Here is a 19,482-nt window from a genome sequence, read left to right on the forward strand (position 1 = left end):
CTTCAATAAGCAATAACTGCATTTATTAGATAGTACACTCACATGGGTGCAAGACATTGAATGACAACGTGGCTCACCTTACTCTTTCTTTAGAATCTCCAAATGTCTCCTTCAAGTTTGTCAAGTCAGGATAGTAGCTTTCAGGAGGTGATATTACTTCCACCAGGCCAGAACTGATTTCTTTAGAAAATCTATCGTAAGAAAGGTTAACTGAGTTATTTAAGTTCTGTGGGAGTTGATTTATCTTAATGCTTAATTTACTGTTTTTAACATAAAACACATCAGTAATCATTTGTAGCAGGGAAGAATGTTGTGGTCATAGTGTGTTAAATGGAGCAGCTCATCACTGATTTTATTTACCAGAAAATACAGATTTTTCCCCTTTTTAAAGTAATGCTTTAAAAACATTGTAAAACGCACTATCCTTATACTAGTAGCATAGAAATCCTAGGCAAACTTCAGGCATTACATGCCTAAAATGTATCAGAATTTAAAGGAAAAAAAAACAAGGTCTTACAGAAAACAGGGAACCGAAGAAAAACAAACGAATGTATGTGCATATCTAAATATATATGTCTTTATACAAACATAAAAGTTCCTCAATTTTCAGAAAGTTTTAGTTGTGGGTTATAGACTACTTGTCATTCTAAACTAGTGTTTCTCAGTGGGGGACAAGGGGTGATTTTATTCCTCCCAAGGACATTTAGCAAAATCTGGAGATGTTGCAAAGTTGCCACTGTAGGCAGTACTACTGACATCCAGTGGGTAGACACCAGGGACCCTGCTAAACATTCTATAATGCACAGGACAGCCCCTACAACAAAAAAATTATCTGGCCCAAAATGTCAATAGTGCTGAGGTTGAGAAACTCTTTTCTATGGTTTTTAAATTAGTCTGTACTGACTCAAATGTAATTTCTTTCACATTTGCATTCTCCCCTCTTTCATTTTCGAAAATCTCCACAAATTTGTGTGCAACTACCTGCCTTTGCACAAAATGCTCTTAGTGCTTAACTGAACTTTTTTTCTGGCCTTGGTTTTCTACACAGTGAGGAAGAAATAAATCAACAGAATTATTATACCGCACAAGCCCCACAGCCCTGCCCATGTGGTCTATGGGAAGGTACAGGAAGGGGGAACAAACGATAATTATCGTGCCATTCCTTTACTTAAGGAGCCTGTACCAAATTGTGCTTCTGTAAAGACTGCCAAGAAATTCAGCACTTGAGGAAAACCTAACAAATGACAATTTAATCCTGAACTATGCATTTGTTTAAATCTCCAGTTTTAACATTTTGATAGACAAGGAGAGCCACGTTATTTTAAATCTACAGTTAGCAAATAATTGTTGCTTCTCTTGTCATTTTAAGTAGAAGGCATGTCTTTTAGGGACAAAAACAGATACAATTCAATGAAAGAAACCTCTATCAAGAATAATTTTTATATCACTATTAAAATTGCTAAAGGCAGTATTATGCAAAGAAATAATACCTGAAACTTACTAAGCTTTCCATCTGTCACCTGCTATGTGCCTTGCTCATAGCAAACTGGTATTCAGTCTTTACAGAATAGAAGACCAAATTAAGACATAGTTTAGCATTGAAGTCTGAAATTGCTACATGAAAATCTGCCTGGATAGCAGAAAAAATTTTGCCTGGTAAACACAGTGTGAAAGATTTAAATAATCTCATATGACTCTCTCTGTATTCACTGTCTTCAAGATTAGAGACTGTTATTTGATAGTGTTACATACATATGACATTCAAGTCTTTGCCATAATGAAATACCATTAGATAACTAGATATAGATGTACCTACTTTATGACAGTGTAAAAGACCAGTGATAGGTGTCTAATTAACATGAACTTCACAGAGAAATGAACTATAAAAAGGCACTTTCTTTTAGCAAAAAACCAAGAGATAATAGTAACTAAAATATTTTCATGTTTTTAATTAAGAAGGACTTACTCTTTCTCCAGGTTGGCAACAACACCATGTACGTAATCAGCATCTGTCTGGGAAAGAAAAGAAAATGTACCTACATTCGTGTTTTTATATTTTTATTTAAACTTTTAATATTATATTCAAACTTAAATGATGAAAACATTCATGAAAAATATTATGTTAAGGTTTTTGACAATGTAAGAGATTTTCATTTCTGTGGTTTTGTATTATGTTGCACTACTAAATGTCATTGAGTACTTACCAATACAGTAAGCAGAAGTTTGTATTATTTTTCATTGTCTATGTTCAATTCACTAGAAAAACTGAGCACAGACACTACACTTCTTTGGAAACATCCAAACTATAAATAATGAATAGCAGTAGTAATAGTTCTTGCAGGATGCTGTCAAGATTTTTCCACCTTGAATCATAAAACCTTGGTCAAAATTTGCCTCTTTGCTACCAGACTGAAAGTAAGTCACTTCTCTGAGTTTCAGTTTTCTGTTCTATTAAAAACAAAACAAAAGGTAGGAAGAAATACCTTAGAGATTATGAGATTAAATGATAAAGCTATGTAAGAAAAAGCTGTGTTGTTATATTATTATTATTAAATACTGATACTGAGAACCCAAATCAAGAACACTTTAACTATTCATTATTTATATAGTTTGGATGTTTCCAAAGAAGTATAGTTTCTGTGCTCAGTTTTTCTAGTGAATTGAACATAGACAATTAAAAATAATAACTTAAAAATCTGCCTACTATATTGGCAAGTACTCAATGATATTTAGTAGTGCAATATAACAGAACAACACAGAAATGCAAATCTCTTAAATAGTCAAAAACTTTAATGCAAGAAAGTTATACGTTAGAAATAAATGTTTATCAGACCTGTGTACTTTTAAAATTATGAACAAGTGAAAATACAATACTATTAATTTTACTTTTTTTCCTTATTCATTTAATGAAAAACATAGTCACATTTCACAAACATTTACTGAGTAACTCCACTAGGCCAGGCTAGAACCACTGCAGTGAACAAGATAGTCTAAGTATGGCCGAAATATGTTTAAATAGACATTTTCAACTGAGTTCAGACCTAACCCAGCCTGGAGGAGTATAGGGGCATCAGAGGAGGCTGCCTGGAGGAGGTGACACTCAACAGTAGTAACTGTCTTGTTCCAAGGCTCTGGTTCCCAGGTGTCTAACAGAGATGAACACCTTCAGCTCCTCCCTTCTAAGGGGTAAACTGAGTCTGGCCCTGTTGGTATGGCAAAGACCATGGAATTGGACCAAAGTGAGAATTCCAACTTTGGCTCTTGCTAGCTGAATAACCTAGGGGAAGCTGCTAAACCTCTCTGGCCCTCTCAGTTCCTTGGTAAAATGGAGACAATAGGAGAAACTGCCTTCTCGGATTGCTGCAGGGTTTAAGAAAGTGGGGCACAGACAGTGGACAAATGCAAATAATTATTACTATTACTTCTCTGGCACGTGTGTCCAGACACCATGTTCCTCCTAACCCCACACTGAGTCAGGACCCTCAGAGATCTTTGCCTTCCAAGGACCCCAGGAAGTTGAAGGGCAACCAAGCCTAGGACATGGTGGGCCAGCAGCATGGGCTGCAGCCACATTTCCAAGCCAGCCAGAGCCCTATTAGTGTTACATTTGGTGACAACTTATATTAAAAATGCTCAACTGTTAAAAGACATCAATGATATATAACATATGATCTATGTTATAAAGACTGACAAAACACTTAATACTTGAGGAAAACAAACAAGAAAAAGTACAGTTTAACCCTAGAAATTATAAAACTATAGGATTATCTTCCCAATAGTAGTTTGTATGATTTATAACCAATACATAAATAAATATCTTAAAATCTAGCTGCTGAAAACTTACAGCCCAAAATACTGATTCATCAATATAGTAATCTATAGTTTAAAATCAAGAATAGAGGCACCTAAAAACCAGATAGATAATCAGCAAGGATATAGAAGACTTGAACAAAATTTTCAACCAACTGGACCTAATAGACATCTGCAGAAAGAACACTCCACTCGGTAACACCACAATCCATTCTTTTTAAGCACACATGGAACACTGTCTAGCACAGACCATACACTAGGCCATAAACAAGTATTGATAAATTTTAAAGGACTGAAGTCATACAAAATATATTCTCTGATGACAATGCAGTAAAATTAGAAATCAACAACAGAAGGAGATTTGGGGAAATCCTCAGAGAGAAATTTAAAAAATATTTTTCTAAATAATCCAATGGGTTGAAGAAGAAATTACAAGAAGATTTATAAAGTAGTTTGATCTGAATGAAAATAGAAACATGACATATCGAAATTGATGGGATGCAGCTGAAGTGGTATTTAGACATTTATAGCTTTAAATTGCCTATATTAGAAAACAAGAAAGATCTTCAACCAATAATCTACACATTTGTCTTAAAAAATTTAGACAAAGAAGAGTAGACCAAACTAAAAGCAAGCAGAAGGAAGGGAATAATTAAGATTAGAGTGAAAATTTAATAAAATAGAAAGCAGAGGAACGATAAAGTCACAGAGAGTTCTTCTACCTTTCTTGTCAGTGAGCCAGAGCTAAAGAAACAACTAGAATTTCTCAAAGGAGGAGGAATCTGGGGAGAGAAAAGCAAAGGAAACAGGAACTAGGGGCTGGATGGAGGGAGCAGAGAATGAAGACAGGAGACTATCGAGTGTAACAAACTTTGTAGAAAACTGGACTCTTTAGCCATGTACATATTTTTTTTCAAAAAGCAAAAAACAAATATAGCCAATGGTATAGAAAAAAATAATATCCTGTGTATTGCTAGACTTCAATTTAGGAACATCATCTCTTATCTAAATGGATTTTTAAAGATTTTTTAGTCTCTAGTACGTCCCTTAATGTAGCACTTAATTGAATACTTGTTCACTGAGTAAAAGAATACTTAGAATGAAGTCTATTAAAAAGTATGACTAACAGGTAACTATGAGAGCTTGCACTGTTTTTCTAAGGCTGTTGTACTTCCCAAGTGCTTTGGGGTAGAAAAATGTCCAAAAACATTCGGGTAACTAAACCCTGGCTAAAAGCACACTGGAAAAGACTAACCCACCTACACAGAGTTCAGGGAGGAACAGGGCATTGACGGCATTTCCCATCTTCCTTCCTGGAAATTATATGCAATTATCAATGACAACCAGACACAAAAACTGCAAACTTTATTTTAAAATATTAATATTAATAGCCAAAATTCTCAAGCTCAAATGGGATCCAATTTTCCTCCAATAACCAGAGGTAACACGAAGAACTGCGCAGATTAACTGTATTTGCAGGAAGCAGCCCGACAAAGTCATTATTCAAAAAAACCCCAACTATTCTAGGTTACATACACTCTGTTCCCTCATCCTCCTATAAACCAGTAACCTAGAGAAAAAACTCATCTGCTTCAATGACAATTCATAAAAAAGGAACCATGTGTCTGATCTGAGTGTAGGAAAAAGAAAATATATAAAAAAAAAAAAAAGGAACCAGCATAGCAACTACACAAAATACATAAAAGGGGGAAATTCAGCAAAACCTATGAACAAGAACTACATGCGCCACCCCCAATCAATTGAAAACTAGTGACCAAACATTTCCTTATTAATTTAAAAGGAAAAAAAATGCATAATTGAAGCAGTTGCCACTGGGAAGCAAAATTCATATTACTTCTTAAATTAAAAAAATAATGAAAATAAATCAATTTAGCATTTGGGTCAAGATGTTTGAAAAATAAAAAAAACAAAACTAAAAAAGACAAAAAAAAATAATAATGTTAAAAGCAGACATTAATGAATTAGAAAACAAAAAAAGGAAATAATAAATAAGTCCAAAGACAGTTTGAGGAGTAACAAATAAAAGCAGATCCACTAACCAACCAGTCAAAAACAGTGAAGTGGACATAAATACATACACACGCACAAGAAATCAGGGGAAACAACCACAAAAAGAATGAGAGTCTACTTGGCTTGACTCTCTGTATAAAGCAAATTTTAAAACCTGGAGGATATGGATAATTTTCTAGGAAAATATTTTATCAAAATTGGAAGGAAGTACAACTACCTCTTTATATTCTAATATGAAACATTAACATTATCCCACCTGTATAGAAATGGGGCCATTAAATATCTCGAAACGGGTACAACTAATAACAGTCATCACCTGTGCAGAGGTGAGTTGGATGGCTATGGCACATCACTGGAAGGAATGTATACTCTTCAATGTATACAACACATCATACAGAATTTTAAAACCATGTGATCATATTATCTATCCAAAAAATTAATTTAAATAAATAAGAAATGTTCACTAATATAAAGAAAATATATGACAGAAAATAAAAACTAAAAATGCCACAGCAATTTGATCAATTGGTTGATCAGTTTCTGTATTCAATTATAAGTATATCTACTTTGCAAATTTCTGATCAGAGGCCAGCTAACTAGCCCTGTTCAACCAACTTAAATCAAAGAATTTAGAGAAGGCATACATAGTAAAGGCTTCAAGCACTCTTACTGTAAAACACAGACTAGAATGTGCACAATAGTAAAATGAGAAAACTGAATGAAAAGCAAAACTTTTCATACCATACACTAAACACTCCATTTAGGAAATTCTCTAAACTCAGTTTTTCAGAGACTAACTGTAGGCACTATTCCAACATGATGAATTGGTTATTTCATTATAAAATCTTAACTCAAATCCTACAGTTTAGGAACTTAAAAATTAAATAGGCCTTTGGAATGCTTCTAGGCAAACTACAGAAATGATGTGAATAAATACGATATAAAAAATATTCTATCTAAAGTTCTCTTTCCAATCCTCGGCAATCTTTATGGTTATCACCAACATCATCTGACTGTTATGGTTCAGGCAATATTCTGCTTGAAACCCACCTCAAAAACTCATTTTGTCTTGTCCAAGCCCTTTGGAATAGCATTTAGTCATCTACCCCGCACACACATTGACTATCTATTCTGTTTGGTGGCAATTACTGTGTTTCCCCGAAAATAAGACCTACCCATAAAATAAGCCCTAGCAGGATTTCTAAGCATTTGCGCAATATAAGCCCTACCCCGAAAATAAGACCTAGTGATGCAGTGTTTCTGCACAAAGCATGCATTTCGTCGTGGAATGGTAAAGACTGACGAGCAGCCCTTCTCATCTGCCCCATTGTGGCAGCTACTATCCCAGAGGCGGCCAGAAAGGTACGGGCAGCCCCACCAACAAGGTCAGCTCCCCCTGTCAGGACCCAGCCATCCTGTGCGTGCTGCAAGCTGAGGCTTCGAGGGGAAGTCTCCTCAGTGAAGTGAGGAGCAGGACGCTCCACTTTAGGTATTGTGTGTCCCCAGGGGGCAGAAGGAAAGCTGTGGCTGCCATTTTACTCAGCACTGTGGGCCTCTCTCAGCCCCCACAAACACCAGGGTATAGGGGAAAAGCTTCAGCAAGCAGTCTCCTACTGAGCCCAGAGGGATCATTTCTGCTGCACTGTGCAGATTGGATCCAGTGCTCACTGGATCTCTGATAAACAAGCCAGCCCTGCTCACTTAAAGAGAGCTCTGTTCCTCGACATGGGAGATTGAGGCCAATGGTTCTAAAGGAAATAGATTCACAAGAAATTCAGGATGGAATTCAGGGTTTGAAGAGTTATGATGATGTTCCAGAAGACGACTTAACTATATTTGAATAAATGTAGATTGTTGTACCGTACTTCAAAAAAAATAACACATCCCCTGAAAATAAGCCCTAGAGTGTCTTCTTGAGGAAAGATAAATATAAGACCCTGTCTTATTTTCAGGGAAACACAGTATATAAAATTCAGGTATTCTTTAACAAGATACAACCTGTATCAGACAGGATCTTAGTTACAGCCAACAAAAACTGACTCTGACAAAATAGTTTAAAAATGATTTACTGAAAGATGACTAGGTAGAACCCACAGAACCCCCAGTTAGGCTAGGAAGGTGCAGCACAAAGGCTCTGTCACAGCCAAAAAGCACAGAGTGCCTCCCAATGCCACAGCCACACCCCGCCTGCCTCTGCCCTGCGGGCCCTGAAAAGACACTTGCCGCCACCACCGCCCTCTATCATCGCAATGACTGTCCACAGTCCCAGCTCGCTTATGTTGTCTTATTTGTTGCTACTGGCATATAGAAATATAAGTTGAGCCTACATCCAACCACCTTGCTAAATTCCCCTGTTATTTCTAATAATCTTGTCTGTTCATTCTTTTGGATTTTCTGTGTCATCTGAAAATGACACTACTCAAAGTTCAGGATAAGAATATCCAAGTAGCTGAGGCCAGGTCGCAGGCCTGGACAGGCAGAGCAAATATCTGCCTTTTTAGTTTCCATGGTGGCAGGAAGAAGTGCCTTCTTCCCACCAAGATTTGTAAGATGGGGAATTCCCCAAACTTAAACATGGAGCAGAAATAGTTTTGGTGTTTTGTTTTTTTTTTGCCAGAATCCAGAGTACATTCTAGAGAAATATTTTGCCAGAAATGATCATGAGTAATAGAAATAGTGTATATGACACATATTATAAAATACATAAAAATATGAGGCATGCAGACAACAAAAGATTAGAATATAAAAAATATAATTAAAGTTCAAATAAACACAGGAATGATACAATCTTAAAATCTGAACACCACACTTGGATCCCACCATGGATAGTTCAGGACAGCTAGAATTCATTCCTCTCAACCTCTTCCGAAATTCCAGAGTAGAATCAGTGAATTTTCAAATAATGCGTCAATAGTCAACTGTTGGAAATTTTGCATGTTTTACGAATGTTTCATCAAATATGCCCAATGGACCACTACAGATGAAATGGCCAGAGAGCAACAAAGAACAAGAATATAGCTAATTATTAGTTGTCTGTCTCTCCTTTCCCTCCAGTGGCGTATCTTATGGTTCTTACTTTTTAAGAAAAAAAAAATACAAAGAACAAAGTCAAATAGGAAAGAAAAAATTATAAGCCTAGATTGCCTATGTATATCCTTCTCCAGTTCTATTTCATTCTTAATTTTCTCCTCATATGTTAAAATGAACCAGAGATAATTCATGCCTTTATATAAATTCCTGATTTATTTGAAAATATTTGCAAAGGACATGTTTATTTTTGCCTATTAACTCTAGATTAATTTCAAATGGGAAAGGAGATGGCTTCACAAAAGGGATAAACTGGGACTTGAAGGATGACAGGGAAAGGGAGAGGCAACCTTTCAGACAAGGGGACGGCACCAATGGAACTGAGTACACATGAGACCCATACAATGAACTGGGATAGGATGACTGCAGCATGGACCTATTAATTCTACATTGTAAAGAACCTTTAATAGAGAGACCTGGAAGAGCAGCACTTTGAGAAAGCCAGATTAATTTAGTTATGGACACATTAAGAGTTTCCCATAAAACAGTCAAATATGTCATCAAGTAGACAGAGGGCAATATGGGCTCCTGAAGAGGCAGAGGTCTAGAACTACCTACGGGGTAGATCACAGTCAAAGCCACAGAATACGCATTTATTACTAGTGTTAAATGGGCCCCAGTCTACCAGAACACTTAGGTAAAAAACTACTAATCAAGGTAGAATCAAGTATCGTGATTAATAATTTTAAATTGCCTAAAGGCAATTTAGTGAACTCTTTTAATTTTTCTATTCAGAATAGACTTTCTTGATCAAGGTTCTATGTAGATACATATATAAATACTGCAATCCAAGAAAGGATTCTTCAGAGATGGGAATACTGCTGACACTTGCCCCACATTTTCCATTTACAACACCTCTCCATGTGTGATCTCATCATGCCCCACACTGTGCAACAACACTGAGCTCAAAAAGGTCAACAGCACTATTCTTACTGAGGAGATGAAGAAACTGAGGCTCAAGAGAGTGGCCAGGCATGGTGGTTCATTCCCGTAACCCTAGCACTTTAAAAGAGGTGGAGGAGGGAGAAACGCCTGTGGCTAGGAGTTAGAGACCAGCCCAGGCAACATAGCAAGACCAGGTCTCCAGGGAAAAGAAAAAAAAAATTAGCTGGGTGTGGTGGTGCATGTCTGTAGTCCCAGCTACTCAAGTGGCTTAGGATTGATTGAGCACAGAAGTTCAAGGCTGCAGTGAGCTATGATCACACCACTGTACTCCAGTGTTGGCAACAGAGTGAGACCTTGGCTCAAAAAAAAAAAAAAGAGAGAGAAAGAAACAACCTGCTCAAGTGGCAGAATCCAGCCCTGACACAGGTCCTCTGACTCCAAACCCAGCATTTCTGCATCTTAGTGACCAGATGAACGGCTATAGCAAGAGGGTCTTGAATCCATATGTATACTAATCTCTGTCTTTAGACTGAATACCATTTGTATAAGGATAGTTTTTTTCTTTTATAGTTTTAAGGCTTTTTAAAATTAGAAATCAATACATGCTCACTGTAAATAAATTCTAATTTTACAAAACTGTATACAACAGAAAATAGTATCACCATAATTCCAACTCTCAAGATATCTACTACTTACAGTTTGGAGTAAATTTCACAAGACAATTTTCCTTATATATTTTATTAATGCACAGGTGAGAGCTATGTAAATGTATTTATGTGCTTGAATATATTTCTATACTAGCAGATGTTTCTATTGGATCAGTTTTCAGAAGCAAAATGTTAGGTCACAGCATATACTTTAAATTTTAATAGCTATTACCAAGTTGCTTTCCAAAGATCTTATAATCATTTCTACTGGTATATAGTATGTGATTGACAAATTTGATTACTTAAAATGTAAAAACTTCTATAAAAGACAAAAAACATCATAAACAATTAATACAAATAAACTGGATAAAATATTTCAAAGAGTTAATTCCCCTCATATGAAAATTTCTTACTAATCAAAAATCACAACTAAAAAATGAGCAAAAGTTATAATAATTATAAATACAAATGGTCAAAAAACACATAAGTCGACATTTAATCCCACTCAGTAAATGAATACAAATTAAACAAAAACAAGGTATTGTTTTTTAACCAAATTGGCAAAAAAAAAATATTCAAAGATTAATAGTACCTATGGGAACAGAGAAACAAGCTCTGTCGGACAGACTGTTGGAAGGGCAATAAAACTGATTTAACTTCTGCAAGGCATTTGGGCCATGTACAAATATTTTAATGTATTACTATATGGACTCTAAACCAGGAGCAATTCCACAGTTAAGAATTAATACCAACTCAGTAACTGCACAAGTACACAAAAATTCATTTACAGAAATTCTCTCCTATAATAGATGAACCAGAGATAATTCATATGAACCAGAGATAATTCATGCCTTTATAAAAATTTTGTTTGGAAATGTTTGCAAAAGATATATTCTATGGCTAATAACAGCAAAAATTCAGAAATAGCCTAAATGTCTATCAATCAGAAATTATGTGAAAACCGTATTTCATAGCCATAAAAAATGCTTTGATATTTTTAGCATCGAAAAATGTCCGTATTAAAATATGTATAAAATGATCTCATTCTCTCATATATATATATGTAAGCACAAAAGTCATAGAAAAAATTAAGCTATATTTTGAAATAATAATTATAGCTTCATGGAATAACAGGTAATTCTTCATTATACATTTATGTAATTGTTTTGAACAGTATGCATGTGTTTACTTTTCTGTTTAGAAAATAATTAAGACCATTTTCATTTAAAAGGAGATGGGGAACTCATCTCATCAAGTGGGGAATCGGTGGGTCAGAACTAGAATGTGTCCTAGGTCCTTTCCCAATCTGAAATTCCACATGGTAATTAAGGAAACGTTGACTCTAGGGATCTTATTCCTCATGATTTAAGAAAAACTTGCTGAAGATTTATTCTTTCCCTAGATCTTTTGAGGAGACTAAAATATAAGAAATATAATATTTCTCATTCACGTGACTTCTTGGGAGGATAGAAGAGGGGAGGAGAGAATAAAGAGATGATAAAGGCCGAGTGTGGGGGCTCAAGCCTGTAATCCTAGCACTCTGGGAGGCTGAGGCAGGCGGATCACTCAAGGTCAGGAGTTCGAAACCAGCCTGAGCAAGAGTGAGACCCCGTCTCTACTAAAAATTGAAAGAAATTAATTGGCCAACTAAAAATATATAGAAAAAATTAGCCAGGCATGGTGACACATGCCTGTAGTCCCAGCTAGTCGGGAAGCTAAGGCAGAAGGATTGCTTGAGCCCAGGAGTTTGAGGTTGCTGTGAGCTAGGCTGACACCATGGTACTCTAGCTCGGGCAACAGAGTGAGACTGTGTCTCAAAAAAAAAAGATGATAAAACCTCAGCTGAGGCTAAACCTTTTTTTAGGTTTCAGGACTCCCAAAGAACATCAGTGCAAATATCCAAATTTAGGTATTAGAGCTAGAAATGGGGACACATTCCTAAAGATTTGTGTGAATAATATTATCCTATTGACAACAAAGATTACTATTTCTGGTTTGTAACAGCAGGAGAGAAATGAATGCAAACATAACAAGTTAGACTTTCATTAAACTATCAGATGGAATATATTACATAACCTTTATTCATCACATTTTTAATATATGCTTATAAAAGCATATTCAAATATTCAATTATGGTTTCAACTCTTATAGATTATACACAGTAAAAACATAACAATTAAATAATTACCTCTCCTATGAAGACTACTATAACACAGTCCATCTTCTCTTCAGGATACAAATTATCAATAAGGGAATGAAGAGTTTCTATGAGGTATGATTTAACTTCTCTCTTCACTGTGGGAATTCCCATTACTATTGAAACTGAAACAAAATAATATAGCAATTATGTAAAAGGATTTTAGAAGGACAATATAGATAAACACTACTGTTTCAAAAGTATTATGCCCTCTCAAATTGATAGGAATAATTAAGAGATAAAAATATATTAAGTTTCAGAAAGAAAAATAATCAAAGAATACAAGTCCATAATACTGTAATTTTTTTCCACATGGCTTAACCATAAGAAAAAAATGTAAAAGAAATGATAAAAATGAAAGACATTAAGCCTCACACACTAAAAATGGCTGTGAACAGCAAATTTTATTATACAACTTAGAAATACTAAGCACATCTTCAGAATTAACATCTTACATATCAGCTTCAATTACATAATGTATTGAGAAGAATACAAAAATCACTTTTGTGGTTCTCTTGCCAAAAATGCATAATCTCAGTCTAACCACAAAGCAACAGGAGACAAATCCAAACTGGGATGGTAACTCCACAAAATAACCAGCCAGTACTTTTTAAAGTATCAAGGTCATAAAAGACAAAGAAAGGATAAGAAATTGTCCCAGATTGGAAAAGACCAGGGAAACATGACAATTAAATGAAATATGGGATCCTGAGTTAGATTTTGTAACAAAAAAATAATGAAACAAATGACAAAATCTGAATAAGAGCTAAGGTTAGTTAATAGTAGAGCATCAATGTTAATTTCCTAGTTTTGATCACTGTACTATGATCATGTAGGATGTGAATATTTAGGAACACTGGGTAAGGGTCTGTTAAAACTTTGTGTACTATTTGTGAAACTTTTTTTAAGTCTAAAATTTCAGTCATCCTACTATAATGCTTGTTTTGAATGCAAATTTGTTCCTACGTGATTAATATATTAGGGACCCATTTGGGCATAAGGTGAATTTCACATTTGCTTATGTGCAATTTCTCCTCTAAGACAAACATTCCACAGCTGAAACAGAAAATTGCACCGAACTCTGAAGAAATACTGCACACAAACGCACACACCTCAAACACCCACCAGCTGCTTCAGTTCGCCACAGGCTGCCAGCCACACCCACCACACCAGGTGCTGCAAATTCACATCAGTTTTCAGACAACCCACCTTAAACCACTTCACAGTAACTTAAAAGCTGCAACCCTTTTGCAGCCCACTCTAAGAAAACCTCAGGTCTTTTTCAAGGAAGAATGCCATATTTATGTATTTTTTAATCATTTAACCTGCATAAAATTGTGCTACCATTATTAGGTTTTTATCCTTTTTTATGTGTAACTTAAAAAGTTTCTGAATGTTGTGATCCTAACCTCATTTTTCTCATTTTATTGCACAATTTTGCATAGTGCAGTGATTTTTTAGAACGCACATTGTATTACAGAACTGACTGTATTTCAAAGCTAATTTTTAAAAATGTGTCTTAAGTCTTAGTATTCTAAATGTTATATATCAATAGAAAAGTGTCTTGCAAATGTTAAAGAATTTAGTCTTAATTATGTAATAGTTTATTGGAGATGCTACAAAATATTTAGAAGTCATAAAATTGTAAAGCTAAAAGAAAGCATAAAGGTCACCTAGTCTACCACCATGATTCTGCAGGTAAATACTAAGGTAACAAAGGGTTTAAGTGACTGTCCTGAAATTCCATGTCAGATCTCTCTTTCCATTTTAGAGAAGAAGAGTTGTCAACGACTCAAAACAAGATTTGTTCTATTTGTTCTGCACACATTTGTTACACAGCTATTAAATACAAGGCATTATTCTGGTATTAGGCATATAATGGTGAACAACATAAAGCCCCTGCCCTCATGGAATTTACATTCTAAGAGGAGGAAAAGATAAACAAAATCTTAGAGGATGCTATGTACTATACAAAATAAAATGGTGGTGATGTTAGAAAGAGTGAAGAATTTGGGGGGTAGGGGCTACTCTACAGACAGTGTGGTCCTGGAAAGCCTCTCTGATATCAAGTGAGCTGCTAACTAATGATGAGGAAAAGCTGAGGAAGAACATTCCAAAAGAGGAAACAGTAAGGCTCTAAAGACAGAATAGTCTTGACGCAGTCAAGAAATAGCAAGAACAGAATGTATCTAAAGCAGAAGAAGCCTAGATTCAGAGAATCAGGGATCAGACTGCATATAACAAATCTCGTTTTAATTCTGAGTGCAGGAGAAAGACATTGTAAGGTCTTAAGTAGGGTAGTGACACTATTTCAAGAGATTATCAAATTTTGTGGGGAATAAAAGCACTATTTTAAAAGTACAAGCATTCTGGAGAGATCGGTTAGGAAGTTACTAAACTAATTAAAGGAAAAGATAGTGGTTTCAATTAGGATGTGTGAAGAGATGGAGACCAGTGGATGGATTTGGAATACATTCTGGAGACTCTCCCCAGCAGGGATTCAGACTGGGAGAGCCAAGGGGAAAAAAAAAAAAAATCAACGACTTAAGTAAGTCCTATGGTGTCTTTTACTTAGAAAAACACATTTGAAGGAGAGAGGGCTCCCAATCGAGTGTGAGTGTGAGTGTGTGTGTGTGTGTGTGTGTGAGAGAGAGAGAGAGAGAGAGAGAGAGCAAGAGACAGCGACCAAGCGGGAGATTGGGTTTTGCTCTGTCACCCCAACTAGAATGCAATGGTGCAATCATAGCTCACTGCAACCTCAAACTCCGGAGCTCAAGGAATCCTCCTACCTCAGCCTCCCGAGTTACTGGGACGACAGACTCATGCCACCACACCTGACTAATTTTTTTATTTTTTTATTTTTTGCATAGATGGGGTCTCACTATTGCCCAGGCTGGCAAATGAAGATGTCCGTTTTGACTATGTTACTCTAAGATGCCAAAAGACAGGATGAGTTATCCTGGAAGCAAATTTCCACATACTTCAATCTACCTCTGAATTTAAATAGAAAAGATTTAAATGTTTAGAATATTGCCTAAACGTGTAACAACTATGATGGGATGCATTCATAGAAAATGTTAACTTATATGGAGTGTAAAGACTTTGTTTACGAAAAAAGCAAAACACATGCAGATCCAGAGTATGCAAACAAAATGGTATAAATGATAATGCAAATTCTGTACTCCCTACCACATTCTTAGGGGTTTGTTTCTGTTTTGCTTTAAGTTTAGATGGCCTGCTTAGAGAATAAGCCATTTTTCCCACATATACTCTTTTTTAAAGCTGAAATTTAAATTCTTTAGTTTAAGCCAAGGATTCCAAAAGCACTAAAAATGAAAGTACTAACTTTGGCCAAAACTACAGAATTAAAGTAACCAAGCTTGTGTTAATTGACAAAATTACAACAAAAACAGCAGTTTTCCCTGCCTTCTGATCCCCCTGGTGAGATTGCACTTCTTGGTCCCTATATGGCTGGGGACACTGTGGGGAGGGGACCCGTGATTAGCAATAGTCCCTGAACCACCAGCAGGTGTAACCTATGTGCTGAGCACGATAGCTGTAGTGTGGATCCTTCAGGGTGCCTTTGCCTTTAGCAGAGTCTCCATAAGACTGAAGGTGGCAACTGCTCTGTCAGTCTGGATCCCTGGGTGATGGGTAATGAACAAAGCACTCTGTCAACTGTCACCGACATGTACCATGAACAAAAAAAAAAAAAACAAACACTGGTTACTTCAACCACTAAGATTTGGGGCTGGTTACCAAAACATAACCCAGTTCATCCTGTCTGACTTACAAATCCACAAAATGTATGTATTCTAAGGGGTTAGAGTTCAGAAGAAATCCACCAGCAAAATGAAGAATTATGGTCAAATCACCCTCTTAGGGAGGAGCAAAGTAGACCAAGGACCAAAGAGAAATAGAGCCAAAGGGTTGGGTTAAGTTCTTTGTCCTATTGACTACCCAGTATTTTCAATTCAAGTATTAATGGTGCATACATATTTGTTAAGTACTAGACAATATGAAATACAGTCATAAGACAGATAATGCTCTTGCCCCATGGTGTTTATAATGTGGCAGAGCTATCAGTATTAGCTATCAGCTAATAGCTATCAGCTATTTCAGTAATAGCCATCAGCTATTTCAGTTTTCTTTCACTTTCCTGGGAAGTTTACAAATTCTAGTATGAAATCAAGAGAAATTTAGGAACAATCAGCATATTCAATCTTCAATAACTCAAGCTACCTTCAGTTATAACTAAATTATGTTCTTTTCAAATATCTGTTGCTAGTCAAATGTTTTTAGCCTATCATATTTCCTTATGATTTGACTTCAGTCATTTATTCCTCATTTCTTTCCTTACATTCCATAAGAATATGTTTTTCCTTCTACTGTCTAGTTGCACTTTCTCTGTCTCTGTCTTCCCCAGGTTCAACTTTCTCTAGCCCCGGAAATTAACCGCTGGCCAACCTTCAAAGCTCAATCCGAGGCCCTAGGTCAGGTGTCCTCAAACTTTTTAAACAGGGGGAAAGTTCACTGTCCCTCAGACCGTTGGAGGGCTGGACTATAGTTTAAAAAAAAAACTATGAACAAATTCCTATGCACACTGCATGTATCTTATTTTGAAGTAAAAAAACAAACGAACAAAAACACCCGCATGTGGCCCGCGGGCCGTAGTTTGAGGATGCCTGCCCTAGGTGATCTCATCCATACCTGAGTCTTCAACAACCACTTACTCATAAAATTAAATCTAACTCAGATCTCTCTTCTGAGTCCCAGACCTAAACATCAAACTGCTTGGTTGACATTTCAACTGTGGTATCTCAAAATTACCTTCGAACTTACCATATCCAAATTTTATACAAATTTAATCTATGATCTTTTCTTGTAAAATAATGCTGGGAAACATTTTCTATGGTCACCTACCTAAGTGAAAGCACCCACGATGCACCCAGTCACTCGATCCCGAAACCTAGGACTTATCTTTGACCACTCCCTTCACCTCGGTCCACAAATCCAGTCCATGACTATGTCCCTCCTTTATACATTCCCATATATCCAAACCACTCTTAAATCCACCTTCTTTCCATCTCTACTGCTACACTACCTAGTTCGACTTTATCTTCTCTCAAGTAAATCACTGAAACAGCCTCTCATCTGGTCTTTCACAAACTACTCGTCTTCCCACAACCACATCCTTCCCGTTGCACAAAATGTGATCTTCACAAAATCTTACAAAGTCATCCTAAAAAAGTCCTGTTGAAAACCCTTCGATGGCTTCCTACTGCACTTAGGATAAAAACCAATATCCTATAAATGGTCTGGAAGGCCCTACGCTGTCAGGCCTCAACTTATTGTATCTCCAGCTTCATCCTGTTCCACATCTCCCCTCACTCTACACTTCAGCCACAGTGGCCTTCTTTCATCTTCTAAAACGTTCCATGTTCCCTTCCATCACAGGGCTTTTGTAGTGCTCTTTCCATATTCTGGAATACTCTTTTCTCCCACTGCGGTAGATAGAATAATGGTCTCCCAAAGATACCCATGCCCTAATTGCTGGAACCTGTGAAGATGTTACCTCACATTGCAAAAGGGACTTTGCACATGTGATTGAGCTAAGGATCTGGAGGTGAGATTACTGCTGGATTACTCAGTGGGCCCAATGTAATCACAAGGGTCTTTATGAGAGGAAGGCAGGAAGGCCAGAGTGAGATGGAGACATAGCAAGAGGGTCACAGTCGGAGAGAGACTGGAAGATACTATGCTTTGAAGATGAAGAAAGAGGCCAGAGGAATGTAGGCAGCTGGAAAACAGAAGGAAACAAATCCTTCCCTAGAGCTTCCAGAAGGAACACACCCCTCTTGGCACCTTGATGTTAGGACTCCACCTTCTAAAACTGTGAGATAATGATTTTGTGTTGTTTTAAGTCATTGAGCTTGTGATAGTTTGTTACATCGGCAATAGGAAACAACTCACCCATCTTCACCAGTAAACTACACATTCTACTGGTCTCAGGTACTTTTTAAGACTTCCCTAAACTCTCCCATTAGGTTAAATGCCCCTTTTCTACATTCTCAAAGCATCCTTTATATCACTTATTAAAGTTGAACTTGTACCAGTATTTCTATAATCGATTATTGGACTAATGCATGTCTCCTTTACTAGACTGCAGCTCTCAAACTAAATACCACATCTAATTTTGTGCACAAAGCACCTGGCACACAGCAGGTGCTCAGACTTTTACTTCAGCAAATACTTCAAGTATTACCTGCTGTCCTCTATCAACCAACAGTGTCGTTTTGGTAGATAACCTGACCTGGGTCTTTTCTTAGCCATCTTTGCTCTGTCCTGCATGGGCCCTTAATCTGAAGACCTGTAGTTTCTGAAGAAACACACAGTTTCTTCAACTCAGGGAAATTTTCTTCTATTATTTACTTCTTCCCTTCACTCTTTGTTCTCTTCTTCTGAAATTTCTACCATACGGATATTAAAATTTTTGTCTACTTCCATTCTTTATACACTTTATACTGCATTCTGGAAGAACCACACACAGCTCAATCTTTCTGATCACTAATTTGATCTTTAGCTGTGTCTACTCTTAATCAGCCCATCTATATGGAAATTTAAAATATAATCACTGAAATGAAAGACACAAAGATTTCTAACTGATCCCATCATAAAATAGTCAGCTATTGTTTTATGGGTGAGTTGTCTTCTCTCATCTCTATAAAAATGTGTTATGTTTTATTTTTAAATTATATTGTTTGCTCTACAAACTAAATTTTCTTGAGTATGAAGTAATTCAGTGGTGATATTCTTAAATATTTG

At 36.3% G+C, this 19,482-nt stretch overlaps 1 protein-coding gene across 2 annotated transcripts in view; it reads right to left on the reverse strand.

The window, feature by feature from the left end:
• MGAT4A (alpha-1,3-mannosyl-glycoprotein 4-beta-N-acetylglucosaminyltransferase A) overlaps positions 1-19,482 on the reverse strand; it is a 102,058-nt gene that overhangs the window by 33,136 nt on the left and 49,440 nt on the right. For both annotated transcript variants that reach the window (XM_076001014.1, XM_020286271.2), the window contains exons 5-7: positions 12,649-12,782; positions 1,967-2,013; positions 78-191 (exon numbers count right to left, since the gene is read on the reverse strand). In XM_076001014.1, coding sequence (XP_075857129.1) covers positions 78-191; positions 1,967-2,013; positions 12,649-12,782 — 295 coding nt within the window. The remainder of the gene's footprint in view (positions 1-77; positions 192-1,966; positions 2,014-12,648; positions 12,783-19,482) is intronic.

The sequence above is a fragment of the Microcebus murinus genome, chromosome 3, assembly GCF_040939455.1.
Source record: "Microcebus murinus isolate Inina chromosome 3, M.murinus_Inina_mat1.0, whole genome shotgun sequence".
NCBI lineage: Eukaryota > Metazoa > Chordata > Mammalia > Primates > Cheirogaleidae > Microcebus > Microcebus murinus.